Genomic DNA, 17,997 nt, shown 5'->3' with positions numbered 1-17,997 from the left:
CGCCGGCGCCAATTTCAAACAGCGGAACAAACTGAAAGCCTCAGAGCGGGACCCCACCCCCGGCCCCGGCCCGGGACCACCCCCCCCCACCCTTCCCGGGATCCCGGGATTCCCCGCCCCGCAGCCGGGGTCGCGGCCCGGCCCGCAGGTGGGAGCAGCGCGGAGCCTCCCGGAGCCGGCGCGTCCGGCGGTGCAAGCGAGGTGAGTGGGCGGCGTGCGAGAGGCCGGGGCCGGGAGGACGCGGAGGGCTGGCTCCGGACGGGGCTGGCGACGGTGCGCGGCGCTGCTGCATCCAGCCTCCCGGCCCTCCTCATCTCTCCCGCTGAGCGCCCCCGGCCTTCCCCCGGGAGGAGGGGCGGCCCGCTTGCTCCGGCAGACGGCGGTTGGGGTCCCTCTGAGCTTACTGCGCTGGGAGCCGAGGCCGACCTGCTTGCACACTCCCCTGAACCCCGTTGCTCTCACCTCTAGGCCTCCACTCCGCCCTTTCCCAGGACCCTCCCCCGGGTTCCGGAGACCCCCGCAGCCTAGCCCTGGTCTGGATGTGGGTGAGTCCCGGGAGCCGCTCCGGAAGTCTCCGGGCTAGAGGGTGTTGGCAGTGGTAGCAAGAGGCTGGTCAGAGTAGAAGGGAAAATTGAGCTTTAGACCAGGAAGATATCTTTTGCGGGTGGGGAGCGAATACTAGTATCTACTGATTGATGGGTGGAGGGAGGGAGGCCGGAAGAGATAGGAGGTGGAAGTAAAACTGAGATTTGAAGGTAGAGGAAACCTAGATATACAGGAAAAGGAGGCAGAGTGGAGAGGGTCTGTGGATTCTAAGCAAATGGCAAATGTCAGACGAGTGTGACAATCAATTTTAGGGAGATGGCAGATATCCTAAAAAAGGGACAGCCCATTCCTCTGTCCCTCAGAGTACCTCGCAGTAGAATTTCACAACTTCACACAATGGTAGAGTATTCCACAGATCTGTTAAAATCAAAAAACACAATTTTAAAAAGATAAAACAGTTTTCCTTAACACTACAAAACCACCTTAGCACACTGAAGATAGCACAGTTTGTTAGTCAGGAGACAGGGATAACAGTCTTGGTTCTGGAAGAGAAATTAAGCGATACAGTAACATGCTTAGAAAGTCAAAATATGAATAAGCACATGCAAGTACTAAAATGTCACTATATAAATAGTTGGCAAATTGTAAAAGAAAAATGTATTTTTAAGAAAGGCAAGGATAATAGCCCGTGAAATGATGTCACCCCTTAGCGTTACCCTGGGCCTTGAGTAGAGCAGTTTCCCTCTTATCTGAGGTCTTGTGAGCTGGAAGATGATTTCTTCAGTGGTGTGACAATAATGGTACAATCCGCCTTTTTCCTCTGATCCTGTGGGCTCAGATCCTTTAATTTATGAAGTAAAATGATATAAAAAACATGTGGTCTACGCTAGAATGGATTATGGGATCAGAGTCTTGTCAGGCTGTCGTATTCCAGCGTTCCCGTCCCAACAGTCACTGCAAGTGATCTGTGTTACAGTAGGAAATAAGAGACATTTCCACATTTTTGTAGCTTCCCTATTTATTTCTGTAGCTAAACATTCTTTTTTGGCCACACCACGCGGCATGTGGCATCTTAGTTCCCTGACCAGGGATTGAACCCTCACCCTCGGCAGTGAAAGCACCAAGTCCTAACCACTGGATCGCCAGGGAATTCCCAAAACATCCTTAAGCTCCTAGAGCTTTGACTATGTTGACCTACAGCCAACCTAATCCCACTTTCCCCCTTTGAATTTCTTCTGTTTGCTTCAGTTTTAACTTTTGTCAGTAGAACTCATCTCCTTATTGTCTGTGGTCTTTACAAAGCCCCAAGGAGTATTCACCTGGGCCTGTGGGCTCATGCTCCTGGTCATGTGATGAGGAAGACCCCTCCCTAACAGAACCTCCTTCTCAGCCTGATAAGCCTCTGACCTCCTGCTGCCCCTTGCGCTTTCCAGGGTCCATGCTGGTCATTCTCAATGGAGAGTGAAAGCACAGATTCATAATGAAAACCAGCCCCCGTCGGCCATTGATTCTCAAAAGACGGAGGCTGCCCCTTCCTGTTCAGAATGCCCCAGGTGACACATCAGAAGAGGAGCCTAAGAGGCCCCCTGCCCAACAAGAGCCTGCTCAACCGCAGGCCTCCAAGGAGGTGGCAGAGTCCAACCCCTGCAAGTTTCCAGCCGGGATCAAGATCGTTAACCACCCGACCATGCCCAACACCCAAGTGGTGGCCGTCCCCAAGAATGCCAATATCCAGAGCATCATCACAGCACTGACTGCCAAAGGAAAGGAGAGTGGCAGCAGTGGGCCCAATAAATTCATCCTCATCAGCTGCGGGGGAGCCCCCGCTCGCCCTCCAGGACCCCAGCCTCAAGCCCAAACCAGCAGTGATCCCAAGAGGACAGAAGTGATCACCGAGACCCTGGGACCAAAGTCTGCAGCCAAGGACGTGAATCTTCCTAGACCACCTGGAGCCCTTCCCGGGCAGAGATGGGAGAACTGTGGTATGTGGTCTGTAAGGCAAAGGGGTGAGGAGCCAGCCTTCCCTCTCTGGTGGTGAGGACTGCAGTCCGCCACACTGATGCTTAGGACACACAGGCGTCTGCCCGAACCGGGAGAAAGCCTTGCCTTTCTTCATCCTAAAACCTTGACCCGGATCCTTTGGGCACTGTCAAAGGGGTTGCAATGTAACTTAGCATTTCTACTCCCTTCTTTACATTGGAAAAGGATTTGTTTATCGTTTCTAGTTATCCTCTGCATTGACCACATAAGGAAATAGGAATCTTTCTCCATCTTAATGAAGGAGAAAGCATGAGGAGGAAAAGTGACTTTCTTTGTTGAGATGCTCAATCATGCTTTTGTTAGGTTGCCTTGACTGATCTCTGAGGCTCAGTGTGGCTCAGACTGAAATGCAACTTGAACTGTGCTCCTGGATTTCTCCCGAAATCCTAATGGGGCAGAGTACCAGAGAGGCCACCGCAGAGTCAGCAAGTGCTCCCTGTCCCTCAGGGCAGAGGTGATCCCTAACTGCCAACTTCACTGGGCCTGCGGGGCTCGGGATCAGGCAGCTAAGCGGCGTCTTGGGTTGTTTCCCCTGTAGCTGGCGGCGAGGCAGCCGGCTGCACGCTAGACAACAGCTTGACCAACATCCAGTGGCTTGGAAAGATGACCTCCGATGGGCTGGGCTCCTGCAGCATCAAGCAAGAGGTGGAGGAAAAGGAGAATCGTCACTTGGAGCAGAGTCAGGCTAAGGTGAACTGTCCCGTCACTCACTAGGGCAGTCAGAGCCGGAGCAGGGAATTTCTAAGAAGGGAAATCAAGTGGCCTGTGGAGTAGAATTTCCAAGTTCTGGTATTAGCACTCACTTAGTGTGATTCTATATAATTTGGAGCTCCCTTTCTACCTGGGATCTTCCCTCCCACCTCCCTCGCCCCTATCTGTGAAATTTCCTTGAGGGCAGACTCCTCTGGCTCACTCTGTACCCCATCAGCACTGGGTTTAGTACTGTGCCATTGAAAGGAGATGGGTTTATTCACATCACATCAGGAGTAGGAATCAGACTAAGACCTAGGTCCCTCGACGCTCAGGTCTGAAAAATGGGTGTAGTTTTAACATACAGTTGATGCTTTAAGAGTAATAATATGTACCCAGACTTTCCTGAGAGGTTTCAACTGACAAAGACTGGACTTCTAATTATTATTGGGCAATATCTTCAAAAAAATGACCGATGACAGAGAAGTGGTTCTATGTTTGGAGACTGGATTAGATCACCTCTAAGATTCTTCCTAACCCTAAAATTTTATTCTGTGGAATAGTGGTCTTAGATGATTTGTTTCCAGTACAATTCTATGGGATAAAATGTTTCTCTAGGGGATGTTCTTTGGGGTGGGGTGGGGTGGGGCGGGGACGTCTTGTGAACTCTCCGTGTCATTGCCTTTTCTCCTTCCCTTTGGCTTCTCAGAACGCTCAGGTTGAGGGGCCCCCGGGAGCATCGGCATCCTGGCCGGACTCCGTGTCTGAGCGGCCACCCTACTCTTACATGGCCATGATACAATTCGCCATCAACAGCACGGAGAGGAAGCGCATGACCCTGAAAGACATCTACACTTGGATCGAGGACCACTTCCCCTATTTCAAGCACATCGCCAAGCCAGGCTGGAAGGTACCGTGTCCCGTAACAGCCACAGTCAAGGTCAGTCCGGCCCGATAGTTTGTCTACACGGAAGGGCAGTAGTCTGTGTCTGGTGCGGAGGGAGCAGTTAAGTGCCAAGGATGCTAGAACCTTCAACAACCGTATCTTTTGGATTGGGACTTGATCCTGCCGAATCCAGACGAAATCATCACTAACAGCCCTGTAACCACTTCATCTGTTGCTACCCTGGGTTGACGGAGACTCTTCAGTGCAGCACAGAGCCCACTTCTGTGCTGCGCTGAACAGCAGCTGGAGTGACTAAGTAGCTTTGTGAAAAGATATTAATGAAAAACAAAATCTGTAAGCCTCACGATCCAAAGATTCACCTTCTATAAAGTCACATCTCTTCTCCAGAAGGCGGGGATCTTCTCTTCCTCCTGCTCACGGGAACACAGATGCCTGGGAGCCATGGCTCACACGGGACTCAGAGCCACAGTGTAGGTGCCCCGACAGATGCTCTGTCCCAGACCAAGGGGCTTTTGTATTGTTTTCCCCACAGCAGGACAATTAACCTCACACTCACCTCAACTGAATTCCCCAGCATCATAATTTTTTTTTGTTGTTTTGGCCATGCCACGCGGCTTGCGGGATCTCAGTTCCCCGACCGGGGATTGAACCCGGGCCACAGTAGTGAAAGCCCAGAATCCTAACCACTAGGCCGCCAGGGAGCTCCCTGGCATCATAATTTCTTCACTCGCCTCTCTGGCTACTGGTTATCACCCACAGCCTCACTCCTCTTTCCCAGCCCCTGACAGCTGTCCAGGTCTCTGCTTTATCACCACCTCAGGAATGGCCCCAGTCTCTGTCCCCACTGGACAGACGGGTTGATGGCTCAGGTTGCCAGCTCTGCCATGCGGAGTGTCACAGGAGCTGCCAATAGGCAAGGTTACAGGGACACAAAGCCTGGGCCTGATTTCCTTGGGGGACATCGGCGGTGGTGTTTCCAAAGCCAAAGTAGCTGATGAGTGGCATCCTCTACTTTCAGAATTCCATCCGCCACAACCTCTCTCTCCACGACATGTTTGTCCGCGAGACGTCTGCCAACGGCAAGGTCTCCTTCTGGACCATTCACCCCAGTGCCAATCGCTACTTGACACTGGACCAGGTTTTTAAGGTAAGCATCCTGGTTTTGTCCAAATAGGGCCAGTGTTGGAGGTCATGAGATCCATCGCAAAAGGAAAGAAGTCCTCTTGGGATGAGCTTATCCGATCAGGGTAGAGTTAAAGGCCAGCCAGCCCGTAAGGGATGGCACACTTCTCTGCTAGACCAGGCCACAGAGAGGACTCTCTGATCCCAAAACGGGACCTCCTGGGCAGTGTTGCCCTGTGATAAGAACTGCCTGGAACACTTGTTAAAATACAGCCTCCTTGGCCCCTCTCTTGGGGCTTCTGACTCAGAAGGCCTGGGTTGGGCCCAGGAATATGTGTTTTTAGCAAGAATCTCAGGTGATTCTTACAGAGAAAGTCTGGGAAACCTGGTTTTTAAAAAGCCTTTCTTTAGGCCGGAGAGCAGAAACGAAGCCTCCAGAATCTCTTGTCAGAAGCGATTGCTTTGGAGTTTCAGAGTGCCCATAAGGGTGCCACTAGCTGCCCTCGTTCTCCTGGGAGGGACCGTTGTTGAGGGTGCCCCTCGGCGTCCATCAGGAATAGGTTTGCCCAGTCTGGTCAGCTTGACTGCACCGGTGGTAACTTCGTCTCGTTTCTCTCCCACGATGCCTGACCACCACCAGCCACTGGACCCAGGGTCTCCACAATCGCCCGAGCACTTGGAATCAGTAAGATTCTTTCCCTCCCGCTCGGGGCTCGGCCTTATTTCCCTTCCACGCTCAGCATGGCTTCGGTGACAGGGACAAGACATTAGCAGGAAAGGGAGCCTGTGGCTGGGTGCCTGCCAGCCCTGAACGCAGAGCACCTGAGCTTCTGGGTGTTCAGGACACGTGATCGCCACCTCCTCCCGCTCCCGTGGGCTCATCACGGTGCCCCAAGCAGAGCGGCGCGTGGCAGGAGGACCCGCCATAGTCTCCCTGCAAGATGGTGACCACGGTGCATGGCACGGGCCTGGAGGGCGGCCGTCTTTGCTCTCACTTCTCTACCTGGCTTTTCTCTGCCCCTCATAGAGCTCCATGCTTTGCATCCCGGGGGTGAGGACACGTGGATGAGGTGGTAGGACCGCCCGCTGCCGTGTGTCTGTGCCACCACCTGCCCAGGGCCAGGCGGTCGGTTCGCTCCATGCCCGGTACTGGAGCAGCTGGTGGGGTCGCCTGCCTTGTCCCCCTGCGTCTCTGACCCGGTCTCTTTCTCTCCCTCTCTGCCCCAAACAGCAGCAGAAACGACCCAACCCTGAGCTCCGCCGGAACGTGGCCATCAAAACCGAACTCCCCCTGGGCGCACGTTAGTATGGGGGAGCCTGTTTCCGGGGGGCGCACCTGTAGGGAGCAGACTCGGGGGTCCCAGCCCAGGGGAGGAGAGCAAAGATCCCATAGCCTGGAAGGGGCCTGTCCCTGGACCCTGCTCCTGACCCCTCCCGGTCCCTCCCAGGGCGGAAGATGAAGCCTCTGCTGCCGCGGGTCAGCTCGTACCTGGTGCCCATCCAGTTCCCAGTGAACCAGTCCCTGGTGCTGCAGCCCTCGGTCAAGGTGCCGTTGCCCCTGGCAGCCTCACTCATGAGCTCGGAGCTCGCCCGCCACAGCAAGCGAGTCCGCATCGCCCCCAAGGTCAGTGCCTCGGGTTCTCTCTGAGCAGAGACTCCAGTCAATTACAGATTCTGCCACGTGTCCCTTGAGAAGCTTATACGTCTAGTTGGTAGACAAGGCACCGATACCTAGGAAAATGCAACAGCATTATAAGAGCTAAAAAGGAACCTGCTGTATGATGTAAGGGATGTTGGAAGGCCCACATGTGCCTGATGAGTTTATAAGAGTTCAGACAAGGGTGATTATAACAGATGGGCTGGGACGGTTCAGGAAGAGTTCACAAGGGAAGGAGGCTTTACAAAGTAGATTTGGGCAGCAAACAGGTGTGTAGAGGGCCTTTTTTTTTTTTTTTTTTTTTTTTTTTTGGCTGCACCGCGCAGCCTGCGGGATCTTAGCTCCCCGACCAGGGATCGAACCCTCACCCGCTACACTGGAAGCCCAAAGTCTCAACCACTGGACCGCCAGGGAGGTCCCTGGAGAAGGCTTTGTAATGGGCGTACCCTGGAGGCCCCCAGTAACAACGGTATAGTGATGGGCCAGTCTAGCTCTGGGCTTCTCAGACTCTGTACAGCTGACATTTAGGGCTGGATAATTCTCTGTTGGGGTTGGAGGGGTGCTGCCCTGTGCACTGGAGGGTGTTAGCAGCGTCCCTAGTCTCTCCCCACCAGATGTCGGGAGCACCGCCTGGTGTGACAATTAAAATGTGTCCAGGTGTTGCCAGATGTCCCCTGGGGGGAGTTGCTGCTGGTTGAGCATCAGTGGTCTAGCTCGAGGGGTGAGGACAGTGAGTTAAGACCCTGCCATTTTGTAGAGAAGGATCTGTGAGCAGAGGCTGGCCTGCAGCAAGTACAGGAAGGGCCCCTGTGCCCCTTTCTCTGAGATGGAAGTAGCAGGGGCTCCAGGTAAAGAGCCTTGGGTTTGCTTTTGTTTTTGTTTTGTTTTGTTGTTTTTGGTTTTTTGGTTTTTGGGGGTTTTTTTGCCGTACCACACAGCATGCGGGATCTTAGTTGCCGGACCAGGGATCAGACGCATGCCCCCTGCAGTGGAAGCATGGAGCCTTAACCACTAGACCGCCAGGGAAGTCCCTGTTTTTGTTTTTGTTATTTTAATTTAAAAAATATCATTTTAATATACATAAAATTATTTTTACCAGCATAGATAATTTTACATAAATGCATTCATGTGATTGTAGCATGTACACTGTTTTTGTTTCAATGCAGTCTTTTTCATCTCCTTTTCTTCTTTTTGCTTCCCCTCGCCTCACCTTCACCCATGTCTCCCCTGCTCCCCGTGATAAGCCATGTTGACAATTTAGCATGCTTTCTCCCATTTGTTCATGCTCTTAGTATACTCTGCATACACCGATCGCCATAGCCATGTTATACATGCACACACCACACACAGCATTGAAAATGGGATTGTATTACACACTTTTTTTTTTTTTTTAATTTATTTATTTTATTTTAGGCTGCGTTGGGTCTTTGCTGCTGTGTGCAGGCTTTCTCTAGTTGCGGCGAGCGGGGGCTACTCTTTGTTGCAGTGCGCGGGCTTCTCATTGCGGTGGCTTCTCTTGTTGCGGAGCACGGGCTCTAGGCGCGCGGGCTTCAGTAGTCATGGCGCGTGGGCTCAGTAGTTGTGGCTCGCGGGCTTAGTTGTTCCGCGGCATGTGGGATCTTCCCAGACCAGGGCTCGAACCCATGTCCCCTGCATTGGCAGGCGGATTCTTTTTTTTTTTTTTTTTTTTTTTTTTAATTTATTTATTTTTGGCTGAGTTGGGTCTTCACTGCTGCGCGCGGTCTCTCTCTAGTTGCTGTGAGCGGGGGCTACTCTTTGTTGCGGTTTGCGGGCTTCTCATTGCGGTGGCTTCTCTTGTTGCGGAGCACGGGCTCTAGGCATGCAGGCTTCAGTAGTTGTGGCACGTGGGCTCATCAGTTGTGGCTCGCGGTCTCTAGAGCGCAGGCTCAGTAGTTGTGGCGCACGGGCTTAGTTGCTCCGCAGCATGTGGGACCTTCCCGGACCAGGGCTCGAACCCATGTCCCCTGCATTGGCAGGCGGATTCTTAACCCCTGCGCCACCAGGGAAGTCCTACAGGCGGATTCTTAACCACTATGCCACCAGGGAAGCCCTACACACACTTTCTGCCCCAGGGAAATTCTCCCAAGTCACTTGGCATCACTTTATTCATTGTTTTTTGTTTTTTACTTTTTTGAGGGTTTTTTTTTTTGTTTTTTAACTTTATTTTTTGGCCGTGGCAGGCGGCATGTGGGATCTTAGTTCCCTGACCAGGGATCGAACCCACACCCCCTGCAGTGGAAGCGCGGAGTCTCAACCACTGGACTGCCTGGAAACTCCCTAATGCATTGTTTGTTTGCTTTTTTAAAATTTATTTATTTTATTTATTTATTTTTGGCTGCATTGGGTCTTTGTTGCTGCACACGGACTTTCTCTAGTTGTGGCGAGCGGGGGCTACTCTTTGTTGCAGTGCGCGGGCTTCTCATAGTGGTGGCTTCTCTTGTTGCGGAGCACAGGCTCTAGGCGCGCGGGCTTCAGTAGTTGTAGCACACGGGCTCGGTAGTTGTGGCTCGTGGGCTCTAGAGCACAGGCTCAGTATTTGTGGCGCACGGGCTTAGTTGTTCCGTGGCATGTGGGATCTTCCCGGACCAGGGCTCAAACCCGTGTCCCCTGCATTGTCAGGCGGATTCTTAACCACTGCACCACCAGGTAAGCCCTGCATTGTTTTTTAATGGCTACATAATATTCCATGGTGCGGCTCTGCCGTATGTTTTCCAACCATTCCGCTTTCATGAGCACATTATGTTTCTAGTTTTTTTTGCCCTATGGCAAACATTGCAATAAATATCTTTGCAAGTATCTTTCTTACTAGTGTTTTTATTTCTGTGGGATAGAGAACCAGACATGAGATTGCTGAGTGAACAGTTATTTTAAAGTTTATTAAATATTGCAAGATTGGCTTCCAGAAAAATCTGTGATAATTCACACATCCACCAACAAGACCTATGTTTGCCAGCCATGGGTGTTATCAGTCTTTTTAATATTTGCCCCTCTGCGGTGTATGAAGGACAGCTCCTTGTTTCATTTTATCTTCCTTTGCTTATCGGTAAGTCAGCACCTGTTCCCTGCGTTTGGTCACTGGGAATTTTTCACTGTGAGACGCTTATTTATGGACCTGGCCCATCTTCCTACAGGGTTTTGCTAATAATTTGTGATTTCTTTGTTATTAAAATATTAACCTGTCTTTTAAGATATTTTTTTACTTCTGTTGTTTGCTTCTAAACTTTGTTTATGGTCTCCTTGCCACAGAAAGATTTTACATTTTTATGTAGTCAAATATGTCTCTCTTCTCTTTTACAGCTTCTGGGTTTCCAGTCTTGGTTAAGAAGTTCACCCACCCCCTCAGATTGTACATGTAGTCTCCTAGATTCTCTTTCAGGATTTGTATGGTTTTAATTCTTCTGTTTAAGTCTTTGTATATGGTATGAAACAACCATCCAGTTTTATTTTCTCTCAGATGGATACAAATTATGCCAGCACCATAGGAAACGCTCTTTTTCTTTTTTTTTTTTTAATTTTATTATTATTAATTTAATTTATTTATTTTTGGCTGTGTTGGGTCTTTGCTGCTGTGCGCTGGCTTTCTCTAGTTGCGGCGAGCGGGGGCTACTCTTCGTTGCGGTGTGCGGGCTTCTCATTGCGGTGGCTTCTCTTGTTGCGGAGCACAGGCTCTAAGCACACGGGCTTCAGTAGTTGTGGCTCACGAGCTTAGTTGCTCCGTGGTATGTGGGATCTTCCCAGACCAGGGCTCGAACCCGTGTCCCCTGCACTGGCAGGCGGATTCTTAACCACTGCGCCACCAGGGAAGCCCAGGAAACGCTCTGTCCTTTACCCCCAGAATTGAACTACCACCTTCATCATATAGTCTCATATTTAATAGTCTTTAAGACTTTAAAAAGACAAAAGAGGATCAGTACCAGTATGTCACTTGTCTTAGTCATGAACTTGTGTCCCACCTGCTGCCTGGTTGAATCTCCAGACCTGGCTTTCACCTTAACCTGCTTCCCTTCCAGGTGCTGCTCGCGGACGAGGGAGTCGCCCCTCTGCCCACGGCAGGACCAGTGAAAGCGGAGAAGCTCCTCCTTGGAGAAGGGCTGTCTTCTCTGCTTCCAGCCCAGTCCATCAAGGAGGAAGAAGTACAGCCTGGGGAGGAAACGCCACACTTAGGGAGACCCATCAAAGTCGAGAGCCCGCCACTGGAAGAGTGGCCCTCGCCCTGCCCATCTGTCAAGGAGGAATCGTCCCCCGCCTGGGAGGATTCGTCCCGCTCCCCCATCCCCAGGCCCAAGAAGTCCTACAGCGGGCCCAGGTCCCCAGCCCGCTGCGTCTCTGACCTGCTTGTCATCAAACGCAGGGAGAGGAGGGAGATGAGCCGGTCTCGAAGGAAACAGCACCTCCTGCCCCCCTGTCTGGACGAGCCGGAGCTGCTCTTCTCCGAGGGCCCCGGGGCGTCCCAACAGGCCACAGCAGGGTCCTCGCGGCCTGCCTCCCAGCTTGGCTCCTCCCAGGAGGAGGGCGGGCCTTTCAAGACACCCATTAAGGAGATGCTGCCCATCTCCTCCACCCCGAGCAAATCTGCCCTCCCCGTGACCCCCGAACCCTGGAGGCTCACGCCCCCGGCCAAAGTGGGGGGGCTCGATTTCAGCCCCGTACGAACCCCCCAGGGTGCCTTTGGGCCCCTGCCGGACTCGCTGGAGCTGGCAGATCTCAGCACCACCCCGCTGAAAAGCGTTCCCCTCTTTGACTCCCCCCGAGAGCTCCTCAATTCCGAGCCCTTTGACATCACCGCTGACCCCTTCAGTGGCTGTCCCCCCTCAGATACGGAGGTCCCCAAGCCAGGCTCCTCCGAGCCGCAGGTGGCCAGCCGTTCTCTGACGGAAGGCTTGGTCCTGGACACGATGAACGACAGCCTCAGCAAGATACTGCTGGACATCAGCTTCCCCGGCCTGGAGGAGGACCTGCTGGGCTCCGATGACGCCAGCTGGGCTCAGTTCATTCCCGAGCTGCGGTAGAGACGGACCCGCACCGCTCAAGCCGGCGGCTCTCCGGGCGCTCGTGGGGCTGGCCTTCCGAGCCCTCTGTGCCGGGACAGCAGGCGGGGGCCGTCTGCTCCTCCAGCCCCGCCTGGCCTGGTGACGCCAAGGCAGGCGTCACGCCAGAGCCGCCACTGGGCCTTCTGCAAGCCGCGAGGTCCTGGTGACCAGTCTCCGTGCCACCCACTCCCCAAGAGCATCTGATTCCTCCCTCCCTACTAGGAGCTGAGGGTGGGAACAGCAAACACAAGGGTGAAAAGACATGAGGAGCCCCCCCCCGACTGTTTGCGTCTGTGCCCAGCCACCCACCACCTTCCCTGCTCCGGGCAGGGTGGCCCTTGTAAATGGTGTATATGTTCCTAATTATCCTCTAATTATAAATGTAAACCTATCTCCTTAGATCATTATGTAGAGGCCGCCAGAAGGGGGCTAGGATAACGAGGAGGTTCAGTTTGCTTCTGTTACTTGCTTTTGGTTCCTGCGGTAGGGAGGGCTGCAGTGCTCGGCTCCTCCAGGCCCCTCCCTCGAGGGTTCCTCACTGTGGGCGCCCCGATACGCGAGTCTGCCTGCCGGGATCCCTCCTACTGCCCCTGCCTCCCACCTGCCCACGCTTCCAAGTCAGCTTTCCTGCGAGAAGAAATCCTGGGGAAAGGGTCTCTTATTATGGGTCAAGAGTGGGGCGGGGGCATGGAGGCACCTGGAGCAGAGTGGGTTCCCAGATGTGCCCGAGAGACGTTTCTCTGATAAGGTCCCTAATCATGCCAGAGAGACGAGTTAGGAGGCGGAGGCCGGCTGGCCTGTCTGCCTGCCTGTCTGAGCTGGCACCACAGCTTTGCAGAGAGCCGCCCTGGGCCCCAGCTGGCCGTGTGCACAGCCCCCAGCTCCAAAACACTACTGTAACTACCTACTCAATAAAGCCCAGGGGCACATGCTGGTCTGTGGCGTGCTGGTGTCTGGTCCCTACGGCGTGAGGGGGGTTGGGAAGGAAAGTGGGTGACGATGAAAATGGTTGTGACAGGGAAGATGCAAGGCTTGAAGCCAACACGGAGCCCTGGAAGGAGAGTGCAAAGGGCTGTGGCCCGGTCGCCTCCCTCCCTGGCCCTGGCACGTCCGTCCTCCCAACTCAGCAGTCAATCGGCGGTTTTCCCAGTGCCGGGCCTGCACAGTCAGCCTCTTTTGGGGGACCTCTGAACCTGCTGGGTCACTTAGGCCTTCCAGGGCTCCCTGAAGAAAGGCCTACCCAGGGGCACCCGCCCACCAACATTAGGGAAGGATGGGCCCAGTTACAGGCGCCTCATGACCACCTCCATCCCCAACCCGAGGCCTGGGAGCCAGCTGGCCCTGCTTTTCTGCCCCCACCTCGAAGCAGCTCCTGTTATGAGCCCTATTCCCCACCTGCCTCACCTGAAAGGCAGCCAGGGTCCGAGGGACTGGTGAGCCCTCCCAGGGAGAGGCAAGGGCCTGTGTCTCCACCCAGGAAGCATCACCACAGCAACTCCAGCAGCAAACAACGCTGCCAAGAAGGTCGTCCCTGCAAAGCTGCCGCTCCCGCAGGGAGGCCCAGAGGAATGGCCAGCGACCTGCAGAGATCACCCAGAGGGCAGAGTGACCCATCCCGCGTCAGAGAACCTCTCCTGAAGGTAGGGGGCGGGGCCGCATCCCCGCAGCTACCTTTCTGTACCACACTGGCTGAGGGGCCGCCCCCAGCCCCACCCCCTGCCCGCCCCCTGCCCGCCCCCTGCCCGCCCCAGGCTGGGCCATGCTTTCTCCCGGGCAGCAGAGCTCCAGGCGCGTGAACCCTTGTCCTATGACCCTGTGAACACGGGGCTCAGGGCAGAGGAGAGGAAATGTCTGGTTATGACATCCAGACCCACCCCTGGGGTGTGCGTGTAGACACGACTTAGGGGACTGGGCCCAAGGAACAGGTGAGTTTTGGGGATCAGAAAAGTCCTAGGGGCAGGTGGGAAGCAGAGGCATTTTGGAGGAGCCTAGTGTCCTGAGTGGCACAGCCTGAGTGCCAGCTTTGCTGCCCTCACTCTGTGCCGTGGGCAAGTTATTCACCCTCACGTGCCTTGCTTCTTGCATCTCTGAGATGCAACAAGAACACTTACTCGCAAGGTGTGAGGGTTCAATGAGATGAGGGTAAGTATTTCGCAAAGTGTCAAGTATATATCATCTGCCACCGTTTATTTCAGGGGGGGTGGCGGGGCGCCAGAAAGGAAAGGAACCCACATCTGGATGCTTCCTACATGTGATTGTATCTTAATGAGACCTGAGGGAAACGCACCAACGACAGAGAAGCGGGGGACGGGAGGAGCCTGGGCAGAAAAGCACTGGCCCCGTTCCCTGGAGAATGGTTTCCCTTCTACACTCTGCTTGGAAGGGGCGTTTTCCCTCACACTACCTCAGCCCAATGTGCCTGGAGAAGAGCACCAGGATGGGGAGGATGGGTGAAGGCAGAGTGACGAGAGGGAAAATGTCAGTTGAGGAAAGAGGCTGGGAAAACAAAACCTGATAGATGCACAGTCTATGAGGATGCATGCAAATCATACCAAGCGGCCACGCGCTCTGGGCAGGAACCGAGAAAACGTCCCCCGCCCCCTGCACCCCGCACCCCGGCCACCCGGTCCTGACGAGAATCCGGGTCTGGAGGCCGCTGGCAGCTTGTCCTCTCCAGCAGAGGAGAGGCAGAGCGCTCCCAGGCTCCCTTGTCTCTCCCTAGATGGTCCACGCCCACGAGACCCTCCCAACGCCCCGCACGTGGGCTCAACGCGAGTTCTTCCTCCCCAGGGAGTCCTCGGAGCTGCCCGGCTTCACCCGGCAAGCCTACCACCAGCTGGCCCTGAAGCTGCCACCCTGCACGGAAGTGAAGGCCAAGGTGCGTCATCGACTGGCCTGCCCTGGGAAGGATGCGGCCCAGCACACCTGGGGCTTCCACACGTGGCTGCATGTGGGACATCTGCCGGCCGCCTTCCCCTCCAGGCCTGACAGGCCCTATGACAGCAACGTCTGGCGCTGGTTGACGGATTCCAGGGCCCACCGCCGCCCCCTGGCAGAGCCCCCCGTGCCCCCTCCATCCTGGATGGGTCAAAACAGCTTTCTGACCTTCATCTCCTGTACTCCTCTCTTTCTGGACGCAAATAGGAGGCACCAGGTGATTCTCAGGACAGTGAAGGAACTGAGAGAGGTGGGGAAGCTCAAGCTGAGGAGTGAAGTCAGGGCACCCCTGCTCAATGCCAACGGCAACGTCCTGCCCCCGAAGAACTTCAAGAAGTAAGAGGAGCTGCCTCCTCGGGGAGCCCACCCAACCCACCTGTGTCCAGGGGACCCCTCCCTCTTTCCGATTCCTCTTTCTGACGTCTTACCGTCCCTCCTCTGGTCACCTGAAAACTCAACTCTGTCCAAACGTAGCTGGAGGGACCGGGTGGAGGCCAGGGAATGACAGCCAGGGGAGGGGCTTGATTACTTAACGAAAATGTAGGGGAGACAGCTGTGTATTGATACTTGATGCCTGCCAGGCCCCAGGGATACAGAGAAATGTCATTCAGTCCCTGCCCTCAAGGAGCTTCTGAAAGGCAGGTATCGACACACACGCACATGGAAAGACAGCTCTCAACACCAGCCCACGCGTGCCAAGTGCCCAAAGCGTGAGACAGACAACAGGTGTTGTGAGGACGTCAGTTATTAATAGAAAGAGCCGAGAGCCCGAGGCAGAAGCTTGGATTAAACTCCAGACTGTGTCACTTTGGCAAATTGCTGAGTTCTTGCAGACTCAGTTCCACGGATGCTGAAAGTTGGGCGGGGAGGTGGGGAGTGGTAAATGCCGTGCCCACCTCACTGCGTGAAGATAAAGTGGGTGAATGGATACATAAAATCACCGTACCAAACACAGACGTTATTACAGACATTCAGAAGAGGGAGGGGTGGGTGTCGTCTGGAGCACCGCCCCAGGAAGGCTTCGTGAGGCCAGCCAGAGGGTAGAGGCTGGGAGGGGAGGAAGGCTTCGGAAGCGTCGAGAGGAGGGGTGGCTGGTGTGAGCAGAGGCAGGGGTGTGGAGGGACTCTCCCTGCCTGCCCATCGCGGGCATGCCCGGGGGCGTCTCCACTCCACTGCCCTCTAGGCTCTGGGCACGGGTGGCAGGAAAGAGGGAGAGGGATACAAAGCGTGTCTCAAACTCCAATCCCATTGACAGAAGCCCCAAGGGACTGGAGCGGGAGGCTGCGGAGGTGTTTAATCTTTAAAAGAAAAAGCCAACAGTTGGTGATTTTGAGAGACGATTACTAGGACCTTGACTTCTCTCTGATGTCTCGCAACGCTGACCACTGACGGCTACTCCGTACTAATTCTGGACACACGGACGTGGGGAAGACTCAGATTGCTGCTCAAACACCTCACAGCCAAATGGTTCTAATCACTTTACTATATTCCTTACTCCTCCCACTACTCCCTGAATAGAAACTACTATTATCAACCCCCTTTTACAGATGGGGCATCTGAAACACAGAGAGGTCAAGTATCTTGCCCAAGTTTGCACAGCTAGTAAGGGCAGAGCTGGGATTTGAACCCAGGGAGCACAGCTCCAGGGCTTCATTCTTAACCACCACGCTCCACCTCCCCTCCTGTCTGACCCAAGAATCAGACAAGTTCACAGCCAACGTAATGTTCTATAAAGGTAGCAGGAGAGAAATACAGTATCACCCACAGAAAGCTCGGCATGGTGCTCGGTGCACAGGAAATATGTGTGTAGGGTGGCAGAAGCAGCCAGGCCCTGGGAGTCGAACAGAACTAGGCTGGAATCTACCATCACAAACTTGCGACACAACTTCAACATTCTTAAATTCCTTGAGCTTCACTTGCCCCAGGTGTGTATTGGAGATGCACCTGGTACCTTTCGGGGTATGGTGTCTGGCAGGGAGAAGGGGCTCAATAAGTCATCTCTGTGTGAGAAGGGTCCTGGTTTCGCTGGCTTGCTGCTGTAGCCCGGCCCTGGAGCGGGAATAAAGGAGGAGGTGGCATGGGAGCTGGACCTTGAAGGGCATGTGAAGTTCACCAGGTGGCAGCAAGAGAGAGTGAGAGGGGAGGCCCGCCCAGTCTTGCGGCCCCTGCGGAGCAGCTCTGGAGGGGCTTCAGATGAACCCCGTCTAGGAAAGTGAGACAGCACATTCTGAGCAAGAGGACCAGACAAGGCTTCAAGACGCTCACGATCTTCTTGGGGAAGTAGGACATTTACATGCAAACCCCGCCTCCCTCCAGTCTGACAGTGCGTTAGAATCAACCGGCCCACTTTAGAAAAATGTTGAGGTTTGAGCCCCACCCGGGAGAGTCTAACTTGCTTGGCCTGGGGGAGAACCCGGGCACCGGTGTTTCTAAAAAGCTCCCCAGGGTGATTCTAACATGCAGCCAAGCCTGTGAACCTCTGATGTAAACCAAAGTCAGCAATTGCGAGGATACCTGCTGAGCCAGCGCGAAGCACATTGAACGATTTGCCAATATTCAATTCTGTTGTGCAATAAGTGGACTTCCCAGTGTTGAACCAAATACCGCAGGTCTGCAGAAGAGCGAGCCGTGACACCAGCATCACAGGGCAGCAGGTCAGAGCGGGAAGGGCTCCTGGACTGCGTTTATAGAGAAGGTAGGGCTTGGAGGACAGCTAGAATCTGGATGATCCCCTTACAGACTACACGTGCGAAGGATGGAAGACTGACCAACCAGATAACATGATTTCACCAGCCTAACGCCAAAACGCACACACAGGGCGCAGGCCATTGGGCATAGGTCAGGAGCAAAGTGGAGACTCAAGGTAACGGTGGGAGCCGTCACCCCAGAGCACCATCTTGGGCCTGGGCCCGTGCTGCTGCGGACCCCTCGTGCCTCAGCTTTCGCAGTGGGGGGTAGGGCAGAGACACGTGGCCTCAAGTGGAGGCAGGTAAAGCACATGGGTCTGCAGGGTGCTGGCCGGCTGGGGCGGAGAGTTGGGGGGGAGG

General features: G+C 54.4%; 2 protein-coding genes across 5 annotated transcripts; both read left to right on the top strand.

The window, feature by feature from the left end:
• Positions 1-62: 62 nt before the first annotated feature.
• FOXM1 (forkhead box M1) lies at positions 63-12,942 on the top strand. 4 transcript variants are annotated; one of them, XM_082352855.1, is made up of 11 exons: positions 63-201; positions 469-545; positions 1,980-2,528; positions 3,125-3,276; positions 3,986-4,186; positions 5,202-5,330; positions 5,946-5,990; positions 6,537-6,606; positions 6,754-6,929; positions 10,281-10,364; positions 10,994-12,942. In XM_082352855.1, the coding sequence occupies exons 3-11, from the start codon at positions 2,027-2,029 to the stop codon at positions 11,990-11,992; spliced, it is 2,358 nt and encodes a 785-aa protein (XP_082208981.1). In that variant the 5' UTR covers positions 63-201; positions 469-545; positions 1,980-2,026; the 3' UTR covers positions 11,993-12,942. The 4 variants fall into 4 exon arrangements, with proteins under 4 accessions (XP_082208981.1, XP_082208978.1, XP_082208980.1 ...); XM_082352852.1 differs by lacking the exon at positions 10,281-10,364; XM_082352853.1 differs by lacking the exons at positions 469-545; positions 10,281-10,364 and having other exon boundaries at positions 92-201.
• Positions 12,943-13,007: 65 nt separating this feature from the next.
• TEX52 (testis expressed 52) lies at positions 13,008-17,626 on the top strand. Its single transcript, XM_082352877.1, has 2 exons — positions 13,008-13,653; positions 14,736-17,626. The coding sequence occupies exons 1-2, from the start codon at positions 13,582-13,584 to the stop codon at positions 15,288-15,290; spliced, it is 627 nt and encodes a 208-aa protein (XP_082209003.1). The 5' UTR covers positions 13,008-13,581; the 3' UTR covers positions 15,291-17,626.
• Positions 17,627-17,997: the final 371 nt, after the last annotated feature.

The sequence above is a fragment of the Balaenoptera borealis genome (assembly GCF_965194805.1).
Source record: "Balaenoptera borealis genome assembly, chromosome: 13".
NCBI lineage: Eukaryota > Metazoa > Chordata > Mammalia > Artiodactyla > Balaenopteridae > Balaenoptera > Balaenoptera borealis.
Note: the sequence above shows the minus strand (reverse complement) of the source record. Positions and strands in the feature narration are given on the sequence as shown.